The following is an 18,838-nucleotide window of genomic DNA, read 5'->3' on the forward strand; positions in this document are numbered from 1 at the left end:
TGTCAGGATGGCTATTCTCAAAAAAGACAAGAAATACCAAGTATTGGAGAGGATGTGGCAATAAGGGAACACTTTTATATTGCCGATAAGAATGTAAATTGGTGCAGCCAATTTGAAAAGAGTAGAGAGATTTCTCAGAAAATTAAAAATAGGGGGCCTGAGTGGCTCAGTAGGTTAATGGCCAACTCTTGGTTTTGACTCAGGTCTGATCTCAGGCTCTGTGCTCAGCACTGAGTCTGCTTGTCCCTCTCCCTCCCCCTCTTCTCCTGTCCATGAGCTCTCTCTCCTTGCCTCTCTCCTAAATAAATAAAATATCAAAAAAAAATATTATTACCTTATGATCCAGCTATCCCTCTTCTGGATATTTATTCAAAGAACATAAAAACACCAAAAAGATATATGCACCCCTATATTCATTGCAGCATTATTTATATTAGCCAGGATACGGAAGCAGCCCAAGTATCCATCAATGAATGAATGGATAAAGAAAATGTGGTATATATACACACACACACAAAGAATACCATTTAGCCATAAAGAAGAAGGAGATCTTGCTATTTGCAATAACACGGATGGACCATGAGGATATTATTCTAAGTGAAATAAAGACAGAGGAAGACAAATACCACATGATTTCACTTATATGTGGACTCTAAAAACCAAAACAAATGAACAAACAAAACAAAAATAAACTCTCTATAGAGACAGAGAACAGGTTTGTGGTTCCCAGAGGGGAAGGGGGTTGGGGAGTGGGCAAAATGGGTAAAGGGGCTCAACTATATGGTAATGGATTGTAACTAGACTTACGGTGGTGATCACATGGAGTGTATACAAGTATTGGATTAGTATTGCACACCTGAAACTTATATACTGTCTTATACTAATTTTATCTCATTTTTTTTAAAAAAATCTCACTTGCAATAATGTCAAAAAGAAGAAAATACTTAGGAATAAATTTAACCAAGGAGATGAAAGACATGTGCTCTGAAAACTGTAAAATACTGATGAAAGAAATTAAAGGTACAGGTAAATGGAAAGATGGCCTGTGTTCCTGGGTTGGGAGAATTAATAACACGTGTTGGTGAGGATGTGGAGAAATGGGTGTGGAGGACATGCTCTGTTTTCGGGGAGGTAACGTTATAGAAATGGTGTGGAGGTTCCTCAAAAACTAAAAATAGAACTACCATATAATCCAGTCATCCCTCTTCTGGGTATATAGCCAAAGGAAATGAAGTCAGGATCTCAAAGAGACATCTGCATTGCCATGTTTATTATTCGTGATAGCAAAGATATGGAAACAACCTAAGTGTCCACTGATGGATAGATGAATGAAGATAATATAGCAAATATATACACATTGAAATATTATTCAGCCATGAGAGAAAAGGAAAGCCTGCCATTGTCAACAACCTGGATCACCCTGGAGGACATTAGGCTAACTGAAATAAGCCAGACACAGAAAGACAGATACTGCAGGGACTCACTTATATGTGGCGTCTGAGACTGCTGAACTCATAAAAGCAGAGAATAGAATGGTGGTTGCCAGGATCTGGGGGGTAGGGAATAGATATTGGTCAAAGGGTACAGAGTTTCCATTACACAAGATAAGGTCTACAGATCTATTGTATAGCATGGTGACTGAAGTTAATAATACTGTGTTGCATACTTGAAATTTGCCAAGAATAGATATCTTAAGTGTTCTCACCATACAGCACAAGCACACGCCCACTACACACAGAAAGTAACAAGGTGAGATGGTGGATATGTTAATTAGCTTGATCGTGGTAATCATTTCAAAATGTATATGTGTATCAAAACATGCACACCTTAAATACATACAATTTTTGTGAAAATAAATAAGAAAAATAAGACTGTTTTACATAAAAAGCTGTTCTCAAAGAAAGAGGAAAAGCACATGTGATAGGTCCTCACAGAACTCACTGAGTGTAACTTGGACCCTTAAGAGCAATAGGACAATTTCTTAATGAAAGGGAGTAACTCTCCTCCTAGGAAGGAAGGGAGAAGGAAGGAAAAGGAAAGGAAGGGAAAGGAAGGGGGAAGGGGAAGTGGGAAGAGGAGAGGAGAGGAGAAGAGAGAGAAGAAAAGAAAAAAGGAAAGATGGGGCGCCTGAATGGCTCAGTGGATTAAGCCTCTGCCTTCGGCTCAGGTCATGATCTCAGGGTCCTGGGATCGAGCCCCGCATCGGGCTCTCTGCACAGCGGGGAGCATGCTTCCTCCTCTGTCTCTGTCTGCCTCTCTGCCTACTTGTGATCTCTGTCAAATAAATAAATAAAAATCTTTAAAAAAAAAGAAAAAAGGAAAGGAAAAAAAAGAAAAGAAGCCTTGAGTGATCCACCATTGGATAACTGCTTTTAGTCTGGATATATACGGCTTTTGCAACCTCTTCCTGTTGGACCATCGCCCATGTAGAGAAACCAGGAATGACAGCTGAGCCTTCCTGCTTGCTTTGATGAAAATGCCAGTGGATCATGAAAAGTAACACCATCCCAAACAGGAAATGGGGTCAGATGGAAGGAAGTCCTGGCAGTGACTAAGACAAGGCTCCACGATGGAAACTGCTAGAGCTTCTCTGAGGCCCAGGGGTCTGTGGTGTGGAAGCTTCCGAGAGACACACCTGCTTCGAGCACCAGCTCCACCTCTCACCAGCAATTTGCCTGTCTGAGGCTCAGGTTCCTTGTTTTAAAAATGGGGAGTCAACCGCTTGCCCCATAGGGCGAGGACTAAATTAGATAATATAGATAAAGTAGGAAATGTAGATAAAGTGCTTATACAGGGCTTGGCAAGGGTGGTAACAAAACCATTTTCAGGCATGCCTTGCAGAACCTACCTAACCATTCAACAAATCTTATCCCATAGAAAACCTGCTATGGACAGACCCAACGCCAAATGTCCCTCTTCTTACTTATGCTTCCCAGATGCCAAAACCCAAATGTATTTAAACTTTCTAAATGTTTTTTTTAAAGGCATGACTGAAGATCAGAAAAACACCAAAAAGATAACCCATCAACACCCACTATCAACATACTAACGAGTTTCTTGAGAAGATCATTACCTATGGGTTGGATCCTCAGAGCGGTTTGAGCTGTCCGCTTTCTCGCGATTGAAGTCCAGGTTTCGTCTGGATCCTTTATCCATTCGGTGGCCTCACAGAACAGCTGGCCTTGATCTGAGGGCTGGAGGCTCCCTATGGACAGCCTGAAGGTGGCAACCCCAAGCTTGCTGAGCTGGACATCACCAGCCGCAAACCTCTCTGTATACGAGGGCCCAGGGATCAACAGGAAATCTTTGGAGAGGGAAATAATCTCAGTGATTTGGTTTCTTTCTCCGTCCTGCATCAGGTACCACGTGACAGAAAGGTGAGTGTGCTGAGCTGAGGCTTTGGCTGCTTCGCAGGTCAGTTCTAATGATTCACCTTCCTCCTTACTGAGAGTTTGGGAACTCATGGTGGCAGAGAGGGTATCTGGAATAACTGGAAGCAAAGGAACAATGATAACTGACTGGCCCAGTATCCTGCCAGACAAGTCTGCTCGGAAGGAGATGGCGCCCTCACCCACCATCCGTAAAGCACCTACTTGGAGTTGCTTTTCCACTAGCCACAGGCTTTCCTTATTGCCAAGGGGAACATCGGCGTCTGTATACACAGTCTGTGGAACTTGGCAGAACTAATGGCTTAGTGATGTACTGACCCTGACTTTACGTTTTTAGCTTAGGCAGTGACCAAATTAGCTACTCAGACACAGAGTATTTAAAAGGGAAGAGCACTGGGAGCCAGAAGACCTAGATTCTGGACCTAAATCTGTCCCTATTTGACTACAGGAATTGGAGCAAGTTGCTTCATTTCCTGATGTCTTAACCTGCTTCTTCGTGAAGTTCTGAAATAATCTCTTATAATCATTCAGAGCTCAAATGCAGCCCTTACCAAAGTTTTGATAACCATCCTACTACCCTCTAACTGTGTTCTTCCTCAGAGGAAATCACACAGCCTAAGCTTATGGGAAAGCAACACTTAGATTCGATCAATGAGTATTTACTGAGCAGCTACCCAGTGCTACCCACCATGCTAGGGGCTGAGATCATGATTCTGCCGGAGCTCGAGGTGAGGAAGGAGTTGTATAAGCAGCCAAATACCACATACACTGGAGGAGTGCTAATAATAGTGATGTGAATAGAGCATCAGGAGGAAACAAAGATGGAAATATATTGCCTGAGACAGGACAGATTTCACAGAAGAGGTAAGAGCTAAACTGGGTCCACCAGTACATGTGGGTTGGCTAGATTGTAAAAGGGGTGCCAAGGTATTCTAGGCAAAGGGGCAAAATGGTAATTGCAAGGACTATGAACCTCTCTATGTAAATCTGCTTGAGATGACTAGCTTGGGAATATTCATTTCCAACTGAATGACTTACCACTTGACCTTATTAACTCCAGCTCTCTTACCAAGTTAACGTCCTGCCCCCAAGAAGAGACAGGACATGGGAAGAACTCTCAGAATTTTGTTTGATGCTGTTGCTACGATCACCCCATGGCTAGCTATGGACCAAACCTTTGGAAGATCACATGCTATCTAAATCTTGGCAGTGGGCCAAGTTGACCAGAAAGACAAATGAGTGTTTGAGAGAAGGGGAGATGCCAATGTGTGACCCATCTGAAAAATACCCAGAGGGCTTCCAGGGTTCTCTTGCCAAAGCGAGGACATGACTCGAAGCCCCGTCACATGGCACAAGGCATTGTGATGGTGGGGCTCTGGCTTCTGGGGGCTGCCGGATGCAGGCGGGCCCATAGCTTACCAATTAGCCTAGTCTTCGCGCTGTAATTGCCATAGTATCTTTCATCCGTGTTCGGTGTGTGACACTCATACTCGCCAGAATCCTTCAGCTGGGGCTCTGAGATGTGCAAGAAGACTGAGTTGCCCCGGACCCTCTCCACATAGATCTCCCCGCTTCGCACCCGCTGTGCGTACACCACATAAGAGAAGCTGGCATCCTTGGTGCTAACGATCTGGATTTCTTGTTTCGGGGTTTTAGGCAGGTAAACAGACCACTGGAAATTCTGCTCAGCAGGTCCCTGGTAGCCCGTGACATTGCAGCCAATGCTGATAGGGTAGCCCGCGACCCGAAACAGTGGTCCTTTCTGGATGGTTACCTCCCTCTGGCCAAGGCTGAGCTTAGCTTGCAAGGAAGAGAAAGAACGGGGAATAAAAACAGATTAGTGCTCCAGTCCCCAGTGTGCCACCTTATTGCAGCGCCCTGTATTAGAGTTCTAGCAAATGAGATCACAGGTTATTAGCTATAATCAACTCAAATGTTCATACACCTCCTTCAGGTTGAGAAGCAGTGGAATGGCTTGATGAGCCATTCCACTTCAACTTCCATAGTAAGTCCTAATCACGTTAAAAAAAAAAAAAAAAGGTGAGCTTCAACAGAATGATAACTATTATAACTAGTATAACACCTAGTGCCTGGTGTTATCTAAGGGCACTTATTTCAAAGTCAATATGAGGGGCACCTGGGTGGCTCAGTCGTTAAGCAGCTGCCTTCAGCTCAGGTCATGATCCCAGAGTCCTGGAATCGAGCCCCACATCGGGCTCCCTGCTCGGCGGGGAGCCTGCTTCTCCCTCTGCCACTCCCCCTGCTTGTATTCTCTCTCTCACTATCTCTGTCAAATAAATACATTAAAAAATCTTAAAGTCAATACGATGCACAATAATTCACCTTTTACATTATTTTATGGGACAATTCAGCAAATTCTTCCTTCTGACTCTCATTCCTGGCTACCTGTTGGGCCGTTCTCTCCGAGATGGCTGGAGAGGGGAAATCTACCCACAGCCTGTGGTGCCACACTTTCTCGGTCTTGCTAGTTCGTTGGAACTATTTGTAGCTCCTGGCCACGTCTGATGCAGGACTAGCTAAAATTAGCAGCAGAAGAGGCAGCAGCACTTCCTTTCTATACTGTGGAGGGTTTTTTGTTTTGTCATTTTTAAAAGAACCACTACAGCTTTACTGAAAAGCTTCATAAAAGACGGCCTGTCAAGTCTGCCAGAATCTGGGCTCAAAGTCACCTTAGTTCTTCTCTCACCAAAAGCATTCAGTTGGGATGACGATGAAGTGTTTCCTGTTGAGACAAATCTCAAGTATTCAGTTGCAAGGAGAAAACATTCACAAATGACAAAATTTTCTTTTGACGTGCACGTGTTCAAAATCAGACACTTTGCAGAAATGAAAAATGCATGTGTTTATGGGTTAGGCTAATATTAAAGGCTAGTTTGTGTGACAGAGAGAACAGAGAGCAAGTGACAGAGTTGCCCAAGGGTGAGCACGATCTTTCACTAGGGGCCTGGGTCCCAGTGGAAGGGGAAGAGGAGGGGAAAGACCTCAGAAGAGTCCCACACGGAGCAATTGCTGGCATTGTGGGATGAACAGAACAGAGCTCCGAAGAAGACATGGGGAGAGGGTGCCTGGGTGGCTCAGTCGGTTAAGCATCTGCCGTTAGCTCAGGTCATGATCCCAGGGTCCTGGCATCGAGTCTCAATTCGGGCTCTCTGCTCAGCGGGGAGTCTGCTTCTCCCTTGCCCTCTGCCCCTCCCCCATGCTTGTGCTGCCTCTCTCTTTCAAATAAATGAATAAAAATCTCAAAAAGGAAAAAAAAAGAAGGTATGGAGAAAGCAGAATATCTGCTGAATTTTGCAAATCCACAAGAACAGCAAGTAAAGGAAACCAGGGTGGGAAAAAAGTGAGAGAAAGGAAAAATGACCTTATAGGGATCATGTAAGGCTAAGGAGAGGAATTTTGGAATGGAAACAATTCTGAGAGAAGAGGGACTACACAAAAACCAGGGAGAAAGTTCGAGTGGTCATTTGAGGCAGTGCACTAAAAATTGCCTATTGAATGCTTCATGCAAAACTGGAAAACAAACATACATCCAACCAACCACACACACTTCCAGTAACAATTAAAGTATAACAATTTATTCGTAAATCCCAGTTCATGTGATATATTGATATTATGCTCTTTTTGTAATAAATCCTGAGGGATAGAAGGAAAAAATGTAACTTACTACTTACCAATTATTGAACAGAGAACTTAAAACATTTTCAGCAATGCCAGTTAGACATATATCTCAGAGAAATGTGTGTGTTGGGCACCAGGCTACAAATGGATAAATACCCATGTCAACACTGTTCATCGTAGCCCCATCTTGAGACTACTGGTATGTCCACCAGCAAGAATAGACATACTGTGGCATATCCATAAAATGAAATATTACACAGAAATGAAAGCGAAAGAATCCTAACGGGTTGTAACATGGATGATTGGGTTTAATGAAAGAGACCATATGTTGAGATTTTTTTTGACGCACTACAGAATGATTCCAGGATTTATCAACTTAAAAACAGGCAAAACCACACTGTATCATTTAGTAAATGTGAACAGAAAACCACTTAAAAAAAGAACAAAAGCTAGGAAGTGGTTATCAGGGGAGTCAGGACAGTGATTGTGTGTAGGGGGGATGGTAGAGATCTGGAGGGGGCTCATGGCACAGTGAGTGGGTACTTCTAGGGTCCTAGCAATCTTCTGTTTCTTGACCTGGATAGTGATGACATGGTTTTATTTTTTTAACTTATTTCCTACACTCCATGTTTATGTTTTACTAACTTTTCTTATGTGTTATATTCCACAACAAAAATGTTTTTAGAAATAGGGTTTCTGAGGTACCACTTTAGTGGTATGTTACCACAGTGTTATTTTGGTCGCTAGGCAACACTTTTCAGTATCTTCCATGGCATCAGGAGATGGGTACCATATCTGAAACATTTTACTGTGTAAACTAGCACCCTATCTTCTACTGCCTTATTTGCCAATTCAATAAATACTTTTTCAACAACTTATAGTATTTCTGATGCTTCAGGAGCTAAGACAAAAAGATGAGTTAGGGATCATCTTTGACTTTGTGATTTTATAATTTAGTCAGATAGGATGGTAGTCCTCTCTCTGTAACAGGGAGATGCTTAGAGTGCTTTAAGGAATTTGAGGGAAGGAGAGATTACATTTTGAGAGGAGGGAAACAGGAGAGATTTAAGGAAGAGATCGTTTGAGAAGTGGAATTTTAAGAATTGGAAAGATTATGATAATTCATGACAAGACTGTATGAATAGGAATCAAAAGACTTGTTTAGGAATTAGGGAGGGATAAAATGGATTGGGGGTGGTGCCTGGGTGTCTCAGTTGGTTAAGTGACTGCCTTCAGCTCAGGTCATGATCGTGGACCGAGGATCAAGTCCCACGTCGGGCTCCCTGCTGAGCAGGGAGTCTGCTTCTCCCTCTGACCTCCTCCCCTCTCACGCTCTCTCTCTTTCTCATTCTCTCTCTCACATAAATAAATAAAGTTTTAACAAATGGATTAGGGGAAAGTTTACACACATGAAGATGAATGAAGGAGGTAAGGCTGGACAGGAATTTGGGGCCCAAAGCATGAAGTTCTTGACTATCACATCTTAAAGTTTGGATTTGACTGATCAAGTGATGGAGGATCCACTGGAAATGTTGGAAAGGTCTTAGGAAAATCAATCTGACAGCTGTGTAGGATGATGGAAGTTAGAAATAAACATTAGGGGGCGCCCAGGTGGCTCAGTTGGTTAAGCAGCTGCCTTCAGCTTGGGTCATGATTCCAGGGTCCTGGGATCGAGCCCCACATCAGGCTCCCTGCTCAGCAGAGAGCCTGCTTCTCTCTCTCCCCCCTCCCTGATGCTCTGCTTACTTGTGCTCTCTCTCTAACTCTCTGTCAAATAAATAAAATATTAAAAAAAAAAAAAGGAAATAAACATTAGGAAATCATGGTAGCCCAGGAGAGAAATGATTGCTGCCATCGGAATGCAAAGAAAGCGACTGTAAGAGCTACTGCGGAGATAAAATCTAGAGAGTGTTTTAGTGACTTGGATGCTCGGAGGTAGAAGAGGTGGATGGAGGATGGAAGGCTGTTAGGAATCGAAAATGATGGCAAGTTTTGTGAGGTTGACTGAGAGAATAATGATTCTCTTAATAGAAGTAAGGGTATCACAGGGCACCTGGGTGGCTCAGTCAGTTAAGCGTCTGACTCGTGCTTTCTGCTCAAGTTATGATCTCAGGGTTGTGAGATCAAGCCCTACATTGGGCTCCGTGCTCAGCACAGAGTCTGCTTGGGATTTTCTCTCTCCCTCTGCCCCTGCCCCCTGTTCTCTCTATAAGGAAATAAATAAACGAACAAAGAAATAAATAAAATCTTTAGAAAAATAGAAATAAGGGTATCAAGAAGAGACTGTTGTGTTCACGGGTAAGGGAGAAGATACTGCATTTGATTTTGAAAATACTAAATTTGAATACCATAAATTAAATAGGAAGGATATCTAGCAAACATTGGGAAATAACATTGAAATAATATATATTCTATATATGTGTTTATAGATACATAAAAGTATAAATAAATAAATAAATATGTTTTTTTTTAATTTTTTTAAAAGATTTATTTATTTATTTGACAGAGATCACAAGTAGGCAGAAAGGCAGGCAGACAGAGAGGAGGAAGCGGGCTCCCTGTTGAGCAGAGAGCCCGATGCGGAGCTTGATCCCAGGATCCTGGGATCATGACCTGAGCCAAAGGCAGGGACCGTAACCCACTGAGCCACCCAGGTGCCTCAATAAATATTTATTTTTACTTTGAGGTCTACTCAAGCCTTTGAAAATCTTTGTAATCTAGTCCTTTTAAGAAGTCTGTGATATTCCCACATTTAGCAAAGTCAAACTTGTAAATGGCTGAGCCTGACTTGAAACTAGATTTGCAAATGTGAAATCCCTGGCTGTCTCCATTGCTTCTCACCGCTTCCTGTGAATGCCTGTTTATAACCACAGAAGGTTCTGGGCCACGGGCGCAGATTAGGTCTCAGCACTGGGCAGTGTGAGGGAATAGAAGGAGGAGGGCTAAAGAGAGATTCCTAGAGGGTCTCTCTATTTAGGGGATAGGATGAGGAACACACCTACAGAAGGAAAAGTGAGGGAGATAGGAGAGCAGACAGGACATAGTAGCTTGGAAACCAGAGGACGGAAAAATGTTCCACAAAAGGGCTTGTCTGGGGGTCACCTGAGTGGCTCAGGCAGCTACCTTTGGCTCAGGTCATGATCGCAAGATCCAGGGATCAGCCTCACTTTGGGCTCTTGCTCAGCAGGCAGCCTGCTTCTCCCTCCCCCTTCCCCTGCTTGTGTTCTCTCTCCCCCTCCCTCTCCCTCTCTCTCTCTCAAATAAATAAATAAGTAAATCTTAAAAAAAAAAAGAAAAAAGAAAAAAGGTCTTGTCTGCTTGCTGAAAAGCTGCTGTGAGGGCAAGGACCCTAAAGTCAGGGGACAGTCCTTTTAGTTTGATGAGGACGGTATCAGGGGAGATCTTTGTAAAAGAGATTTCAACAGAGCGGAGGCCGAGGATTTCAAGGATAAGAAGCCAAGGCAAGAGGTGGGAACTACTTCGAGAAGTTTTGTGGAGGCAGGAAACAGAAGAATAAGGTGGCAGCGGGCAATGGCAGCTGAGAGGGGAGAAGCAGGGTGGGCCGCCAGGTGTGCTTAAGGGCAGAGGAGCTGCAGAGGGGAGACGGACCGTGAATGGAGGAAGGCCCCACGGAGGCACGAGGTCACGAACACGAGCGGGAAGGTACCGCTTTCTCAGCAACAGCACGGAAGTATCACAGGTATTTTTGAATGGTCCACAGAGGTCACTCAAATGGCTGTGCACTGGGGCCATTCGCTGAAGCAACTATTTTTATAAAGACATTCTCTGTGGGAGATGTTGTCCCTATCTCTCCTCCTCAGCAGTAAAATACTTCAGAGGACTGTTCTGTTGCTTTCTCTCCTAATGGACGGAGGGTGAGAACCCTTTGCGTAAGCAGCTCAAATTCTCACTGACTGACGGATATACAGCTGGGCCCTGACACACCACACCGGGGCCAGGCTTTTGAAACCCAAACAATTCTTGGATGATAATGGGATTTTCTTTTTTTTTTTTTTCCCAAAAAGATCACTGGGATTGCCAAATTTACCATTACAATATTATTTAAAGGGAGGATGTTAGGTTGATCATATAAAATGGCCCATAAATGACCACTTTTTAAAAGGATTTGTTTATTTTGACAACGAGAGAGAGAGAGAGCACAAGCAGGTAAAGTGGCAGAGGGAGAAGCAGACTCCCTGCGGAGCAAGGAGCTCAATGTGGGGCTCGATCCCAGGACCTTGGGATCATGGCCTGAGCCAAATCCAGACACTTAACCGACTGAGCCACCCGGGTGCCCCTATAATTGACCATTTTTGATACACAAAAATAGCAACTTCAAATGATTCCGCGTTATACAAAACCTACCCAGAGAATATCAAACACAACAAGCAACATCTTACACGTACACATACAAAAACCTTATGCCCTTGAAGGCGGAGAGAACTTCCAACCCAAAAAAATTTCTTCTATGAATACAGTCTCTGTAAGATTAGAAAAAAATGGGTCTCTCCCTAGGTCCCTCCCGCATTAGTGGTTTTTCTATGGAAGGAAGCTAGTCAGGGTGAGGGGAGACAGGTCTAGATAAGGGAGGCCAAGCTGAGTGCTAAGTTCATGAGCTCGTTCACTGATAACATTAATTCATTGAGCACTGTATTCTGGCAGAACTAATCAGTCTTTATGTTTATTAAAAAATTAATCCAGGGGTGCCTGGGTGGCTCAGTGGGTTAAGCCTCTGTCTTTGGCTCAGGTCATGATCTCAGGGTCGGGATCGAGCCCCGCATGGGGGGAGGGGCGGGTCTCTGCTCAGCAGGGAGCCTGCTTCCGCCTCTCTCTCTACCTGCCTCTCTGCCTGCTTGTGATCTATGTCTGTCAGATAGATAAATAAAATCTTTAAAAAAAAATTAATCCAGACAAAGTATACCTTTGCTAAATAGTGCAACCAATCAATTGATCAGCATTCAACTTCTTCCCTTATTTATAATTTTGCCTCCATAATTTTCAGGACAAAGAGCAGGCTTCCAAAGTTCTTTCGAGTTGCTTCCTGACTCATATGCCCTTTACATAAAAACCATGGTTCTATAAAAAATGAGTGCTTTAAAGGGAGTCAGTACTTAGAAGCAAGAAATACAGGTCCAGTTTGGATAATTGTCTATGTGGGTTTAAGAAAAGCTTCCAGCTTCCCTTTTTTGAACTTGGTTACTACTTGCCTTCACCCTGGGCTTCCAGTCTGCTCACCAGAATTTAAAAAAAAAAAAAAAAAAAAGAAGTGTGTGAAGGAGAGAATTTGCAATGTCTGACTTGTTGCACAACACACACCCTGTTTTCTACTCTACACAAGCCAAACACACAGTCCAAATACACAAAGCATGTTTACTTAAGAATCACCCTCTAAATACATACATACATACATACATACATACATACATACATAAAATTTAAAAATAAACAAATAATCACACTCAACAACTGAACAGGACAAATTGGAACGTACCAGCCACCGACCTGCCCAGCCAAGCCAGTCTGGTGAGCATCCATCCACCCAGCCACTAACCTAGTCTCGTAACTAGCCCCACAGGCCCCCTCTCACCCCATCAGGTCCCAGATCTGATCCGTGCCTCACACGATCTACTGTCTGCTGAGACATGAGCCCCGCTCGGTTCAAGCCGATGTTTACGAAGCGCACCATTGTGCTGAAGGCTGTCACTTCTTCATGTGTTAGCCACAGCTCTGGCCACACTGCTGATTAAGTTCACTTAGCTCCCCTAACTTCCCACTCAGGTCCTTGTGTGAACTCCGTCTAGTCTCCACAGCAGTTCTTAGCCTGAGTCCACACTCAGGATTCAAGGTCCATAAACTCAAATTGGGAAAAAAAAAACCCAAAAACCGTACATCTTTATTTTTCACTCGTCTTAATGAAAATTTAGCATTTCCTTCAGTCATGAAGGTAGACAACAAAGCAGAGATATGTTCACGTTACATTCCTGTTGTTGAAGACATCTTGAAACATGATTCACATTCATTACGCCTTCAAAGTTTGGTGGTTAACAGACCACCTCTAGATCTTGCGATGGAACCGCCAAGAAGCCAGTAAATGACTACATCACCATTTAAAATGATACCAATAATTGCATTTAAGTATGATGGATTTCCCCTATAATCCTATGCATTTTATTTTAGGCATTTTACAAATTATCCTAAGGTGGGATTTATAGGCCTCGCCACTAAAGGAACCCATAACACACAAAAAAGGACCTGTTACCTGCTCTGGAATGATTCCATTCCCAGCACAGGCCATCTGTTCTATTCCAAATCTCCTCATTCCTCCACGGTTATAAGTTTAAGTGCTCCTGGGCCAGCTAAGACCCTCCATGTGCCCTTTAGCAGAGCCCGGTGAATCTTTCAGCCCCTTCTCAGTCCTCAGATCAATTCCCACTTCTCCCAGGGATATCCAGAACTTTCTTTTAGCTTTGCCTAAAATTTCTAAGTGCTCTCATAACTTTCCCTTCCATCCATCCACATTCCCGAAGAACCTACATCAGACAAGACATGAGGTCACCTCTCAGTCTGGGCAGCTGAGGCCTCCACAGATGGGTGAGCCCAGGAGGATAAGGTAAACTCAGGGCAGCATAGACAAATGTGAACATCGGTGGGCCCAGGTTCACGAACTCAACCAAGCACCGCATCTCTCTAGAACTCAAGTGCTCTGAGGTAAGCCAGGACACCGTTCTTGGTTAAGTCAAAAATTAGTGCCTAAACTCAAAATGTGTGGCACAATTTTTGCCTTTAAATACCAAATTGTCCTCCTCCACCACCCAACAGCCTCCTGTTGACAAGCTCCTGGGACGACAGAGACATGCAGAATTATGACACTTACTCAGAAAGAGAAAGAAAGATGCCACATGTGGGATGTGTGCCATTTGGCCCAGTACAGACCTTTCCTCGTGGTGTCACTGAAGTTGCTCAGACACTGAGTGACAAACGCTGTGCTCTCGCTACAAAGGTAAAGAGGAAGCCAATGGTGTGGTTTGCAGCACAATGGGAAACACAGATGGCTTGCAAAGAGCAAAACCGTTTGCATCATATGGTTCTTTGCTAATCATTCGAATCTGGGTGAGAAAAGTGAGTGATCTTTATGGGTAAGTAAGCGTATACGGATGAAAATAAGAAAAGATGGGCCTCATCCTGGCTAAATGTGCATCATTAGGTCATGTAGTAAACCGGATAAATAAAAAAAATCAAGCAGAAATGTTCTCTTCTTAATGCCTCCCTTTCCTTCCCCCTTGGGAAAAAGGGTCAACATGAATGTGGGGAGATACAAGGTGGTAGTAATGACGATGGTCTCTTGAGCCAGGCTGCCCAGGTTGGTATGCAGGTTCTGTTTTCAATAGCTTGGTGATCTTAGAGAAGTTACTGACCCTCCTCTGTAAAACAGAGATACTAATAATATGTACCCCATCAGGCTGTGTGGGTTGAATGAACTCATTCACATCAAGCACTTAGAACAATACCTGGTACATAATAAGTGCTCAATGAGTATCAGCAGCCATCATGTGACATTTAAGTGTGTCTTCATTTGCCCAAGATGGGCCTGGCACCAAGGATGGCGAGTAAATACCTAAATCTAACAGGTGCCACTGAACCCAGACCTACTCAATCCTACCTAATCCTGGAAGACAAGAACATACAAAGAGGAGCTCATCGAAGACAACAGATTTCTAGGTCAAGGCTACATCTAGATGGGCCAACAATAAACTGGTGTGCTTTGGGCCACAGTTTCAGGCATATTCCCACTCCATCCACCCACCGAATCATTTTTTTAGTACTGCTATGTGCTGGGCGCTTCGGTAAATTCTGCACCTGTGAAGATGTTAACAACCCAGTCTTTGTTCTCAGGAAGCTTCCACTTCATCAGAGACCCACAGTGCAATGTTGCAAGCACAACCATCAATGCAGCTCCTAAAAGGAGTGAGAAAGGTTGGGGGAGAGGAGGGAAAGGCAGGATGGGTTGGGTTGGGCCAAATGAGACAACTAGGGAGGAAGAGAGGCAGTTACAGCTGGGGAGAAGCAGCCTAGTGTCAATAATGATGCACAAGCCACCCCCTCCTGTTTGCGTGAAGTTTGAGGTTGGTCTACAAGGTTAGGCTGGGGCAGATCTTACTGGGCCATGCATGCCAAGCCTAGGACCTTGGCCTTTATCCCACAGAAAAGGGGAGATCTGAGGTCTTCTTCTTCTTCTTCTCCTTCTTCTTTTTCTTCTTTAGGAGGAGAATGGCCTGATTGGATTTTTCCTTTTGAATTGAATTCCATGTTGTGTATTGCTAACTAGTTGAAAGATGAGGGAGGGAAGCAAGGCTGGAAGCAGGAAGGCCAGTTACAGGATTTTTGTAGTTTCCCATATAAGCAATGATGAGGTCCTGAATTAAGTCATTTAAGATATTGCAAAGGAATATCGATGCATTTGGAATTACAGGGTAGCCTCTCTGATCTTCTATATGGGATGGTAGAGGCAATCAGGAGCATGACTGGCTCTCACACAAGGTAAGTTAGGTGAGGTGGCCTAGGAGAAATACGAGTAAAGAGGTACGGACATTTGAAGGAGGGAGAGAGCACAGCTGATTCGAGGAGAAAGGGAAATCAGGCCAATCTTCAGGGGAAAGGTAACATTTTGAGACAGTTCTTACTTCCCCCATGGCCATTATAGTAGAGTAGGGTGACATTCAACAAATTCAGGTCTGGAAGCCTCTAACTTTTACCCCCTTTCAAGTTTTCACTTCCCTCCCTTTTGGTTTTATTTATTAGTGATGATACCTAAAAATTAACCCTCCACGGTCAGTGAAACTACAAATACTAATGTCTTTAGTGAAAAGCTCTGTACTTCCCTTGTCAAGGTACTATGCAAGACTTAGTGGAAGATGAACCATTCCTTCCAGAAACTTGAAAATTAGCTTAATAAACAACCACAGATAAGAAACAGTAGCCAGTTGGCATGAGCTCTCTCATGTGGGCCTCTCCACAGTAACACTTGAGTGCCCTCACAACATGGCGGCTGGCTTCCCCCCAGATGGAGTGATCCAAGAGACAGACCAAGGAGGAAGATGCAGAGCCTTTTATGGACTAGTATCAAAGTTACACACTATCACTTCCGCCTATTCCATCTGCTAAAAGCCGAGCCCACACTCAAGGAGAGGGAAATTAGGCCATGCCTTTTGAAAGGAGGAGTGTCAAGAATTCATGGATGTGTTTTAAAACTACCACAAACCTAACTCATGATTTTTAAACATTTTCCATATGTCCTTTATCATATGTGTGTCTGTGAATATGTATGTATTTGTTCAAGACAAAGAAAGAGAAAGAAAGGAAGGAAGGAAGAGAGAAAGAGAGAGAGAGGAAGAGAGAGGGGAAGGGGGGGAGGGAAAGGAAGGAAGATTAACCAAATAAGGCAGCATGTGTTGAATCCCCCATTTATGGCTCAAACAAGAAATATCCTAAGAGTTAATAGGCTGGAGGGGCTGCTGTAGGCAGGGAGCAGCCATAGGTCATTCAGAAAACACTGGTTTCAAGTAGGTCCTTGGGGGTCTGGTATGATTCAAATAGGCAAAGGAGCGAGGGGAGGATTCCAGTAGGGAGAAATGAAATGTACAAAGATACAGAAGCACGAGGTGCAGGTTATATTCAGGGAACAAGTAAAGGGTAGTTTACCTAGAATGGGCACTTCACACTACCTCTACAGGCTGCTGACTATAATATCAGTGGGACCTAAGGTATGGTAATTGGTCCATCGTTTCAGTTGGAGAAATCATGGGTCATCCCCGGGCACCGAAATTTTAGGCAAATACACTGAATCATTTAGTTATTGCTGTAACAGTACACATTATTTTTGTTCTTAAGCCTGTGGGTCACCTGTCCTGGACCAGCCTTGGCTGGCATCTCTCTTCCATCCCTCCAATAGGCTAGCCTGAGCAGGTTTTCATGGTGATGTGAGGGGTCCAAAAGGACTCGTGGAAATACAACAGCACTTTTTAAAGCTTCTCCTTTTATCATGGCTGCTGACACCTCATAGATCAAGGAGAGTCACATGGCCAAGTCCAAATGCAAAAGATGGGTTAACAGGCTGCATCTTTTTAGTGAGGGGAACGGCAAAGCGACAGGGCAAAAGGAGAGAGAGAGAACTAGAACGATGGACGCAGTCAGTGCGCTACGTGCACCGGAAAGAGAATTCTTCTAGAAGTGAGCATTGACCACAGAGACGGTCATTGTCAATAATACGTGATAATCAGTATTCCTGAAAAACGTGCAACCAAATTAATGCTAGACAACTTCTCATTTCTATAGCTTTGCTCCCCCAAAAAAGAATTTTTTTCCCCTCTTTCCATTTTAAATGACTCAATTTCTGCCAAAATTAACATTGACAGAGTGATGTTGCTTCTTTTCTGGGGCAAAAAACCAAAAAACCAACCAAACAACAACAACAACAAAAAAAAACAAGCAGTTTTCTGTTGTCAAGGGGGAAAAATGAAGAAAGAAAAAATAAAGCCAGAGAAAGAGTGTTATTCTATTACCTTGGCAATCACTGCATTGTATCAGCTGAAAAGAATGTAAAAACGCACTTCCTGAGTCAGACGGAGGGAGAGAGCCAGGAATGGACAAAACGACACAGGAATGTACTAATGAAAAAAATTCTGTCCCAGTTTCTGAAAGATTAAGAAAAAAGAAATGTATTTTCTTTTCCTTCAGATTTGACATGCACAAGTATTCCACAGAAATCCCAGGTATTTTAGCCTCCTCTCCGAAGCATGTGGGCTGAAAACTTTTCACATGGGCAATTTTTTTTAATCCTTTTTTTTTTTTTTTAAGATTTTATTTATTTATTTGACAGAGAGATTACAAGTAGGCAGAGAGGCAGGCAGAGAGAGAGAGGAGAAAGCAGGCTCCCTGCTGAGCAGAGAGCCCGATTCGGGACTCGATCCCAGGACTCTGGGATCATAACCTGAGCTGAAGGCAGAGGTTTTAACCCACTGAGCCACCCAGGCACCCCCTTCACATAGGCAATTTTATAGAAGAGCTCACACCACCATGTGATGGGTATTACAAATCCCATTTTACAGAGGAAGAAACTGAGGCTCAGAAGAATCAACTGGCCAGGACTGTAAGGAGAGGAAATGGCTGCCTTCTTGCTCTTGGCTCAGTGCTTTTTTTTTATTCATTCCAGTATAATACGTATACAGTGTTATATTAGTGTCAGGTGTAGAAATATATTGATTCAACAATTCCACACATCACCCAGTGCTTACCATGATAAGTATACTTCTTAATCCCCATTCTGTTTCACCATCCCCCGCCCACCATCCCTCCGGTGACCATCGGTGTGTTCTCTAGAGTTCAGAGTCTGTGTTTCAGTTTGTTTTTTCCTTTTTTCTTAAATTCCACACGAGCGAGATCTTATGGTATTTGTTTTTCTCCGACTTATTTCACTTAGCATTATACCCTCTAGAGCTATCCATGCTGTTGAAAATGGCAAGATTTCTTTCTTTTTTATGGCTGAGTGATATTCCATGGTGCATACATACCACATCTTCTTTATCCATTCATCTACCGATGGATGCTTGGGCTACTTCCGTAATTCGGCTATTGTAAGTAATGCAGTAAACATAGGAAGGCATATATCTTTTTCAATTCGTGTTTTCATATTCTTTGGGTAAATACCCAGTAGTGGAAATTGCTAGATCATAACGCAATTCTATTTTTAACGTTCGAGGAACGCCTATACTGTTTTCGGTAGTGGCTGCACCAGTCTGCGTTCCCGCCAACAT

General features: G+C 43.4%; 1 protein-coding gene across 1 annotated transcript in view; it reads right to left on the reverse strand.

Moving 5' to 3' along the window:
* CD101 (CD101 molecule) overlaps positions 1-15,860 on the reverse strand; it is a 39,331-nt gene extending 23,471 nt beyond the window's left edge. The window contains exons 1-3 of the mRNA XM_032360601.1: positions 13,903-15,860; positions 4,809-5,189; positions 3,074-3,490 (exon numbers count right to left, since the gene is read on the reverse strand). Of these exons, the coding sequence (XP_032216492.1) occupies positions 3,074-3,490; positions 4,809-5,189; positions 13,903-13,945 (841 nt within the window). The 5' untranslated portion in view covers positions 13,946-15,860. The remainder of the gene's footprint in view (positions 1-3,073; positions 3,491-4,808; positions 5,190-13,902) is intronic.
* Between the last annotated feature and the right edge of the window lie 2,978 nt (positions 15,861-18,838).

The sequence above is a fragment of the Mustela erminea genome, chromosome 10, assembly GCF_009829155.1.
Source record: "Mustela erminea isolate mMusErm1 chromosome 10, mMusErm1.Pri, whole genome shotgun sequence".
In the NCBI taxonomy this organism is placed as follows: Eukaryota; Metazoa; Chordata; class Mammalia; order Carnivora; family Mustelidae; genus Mustela; species Mustela erminea.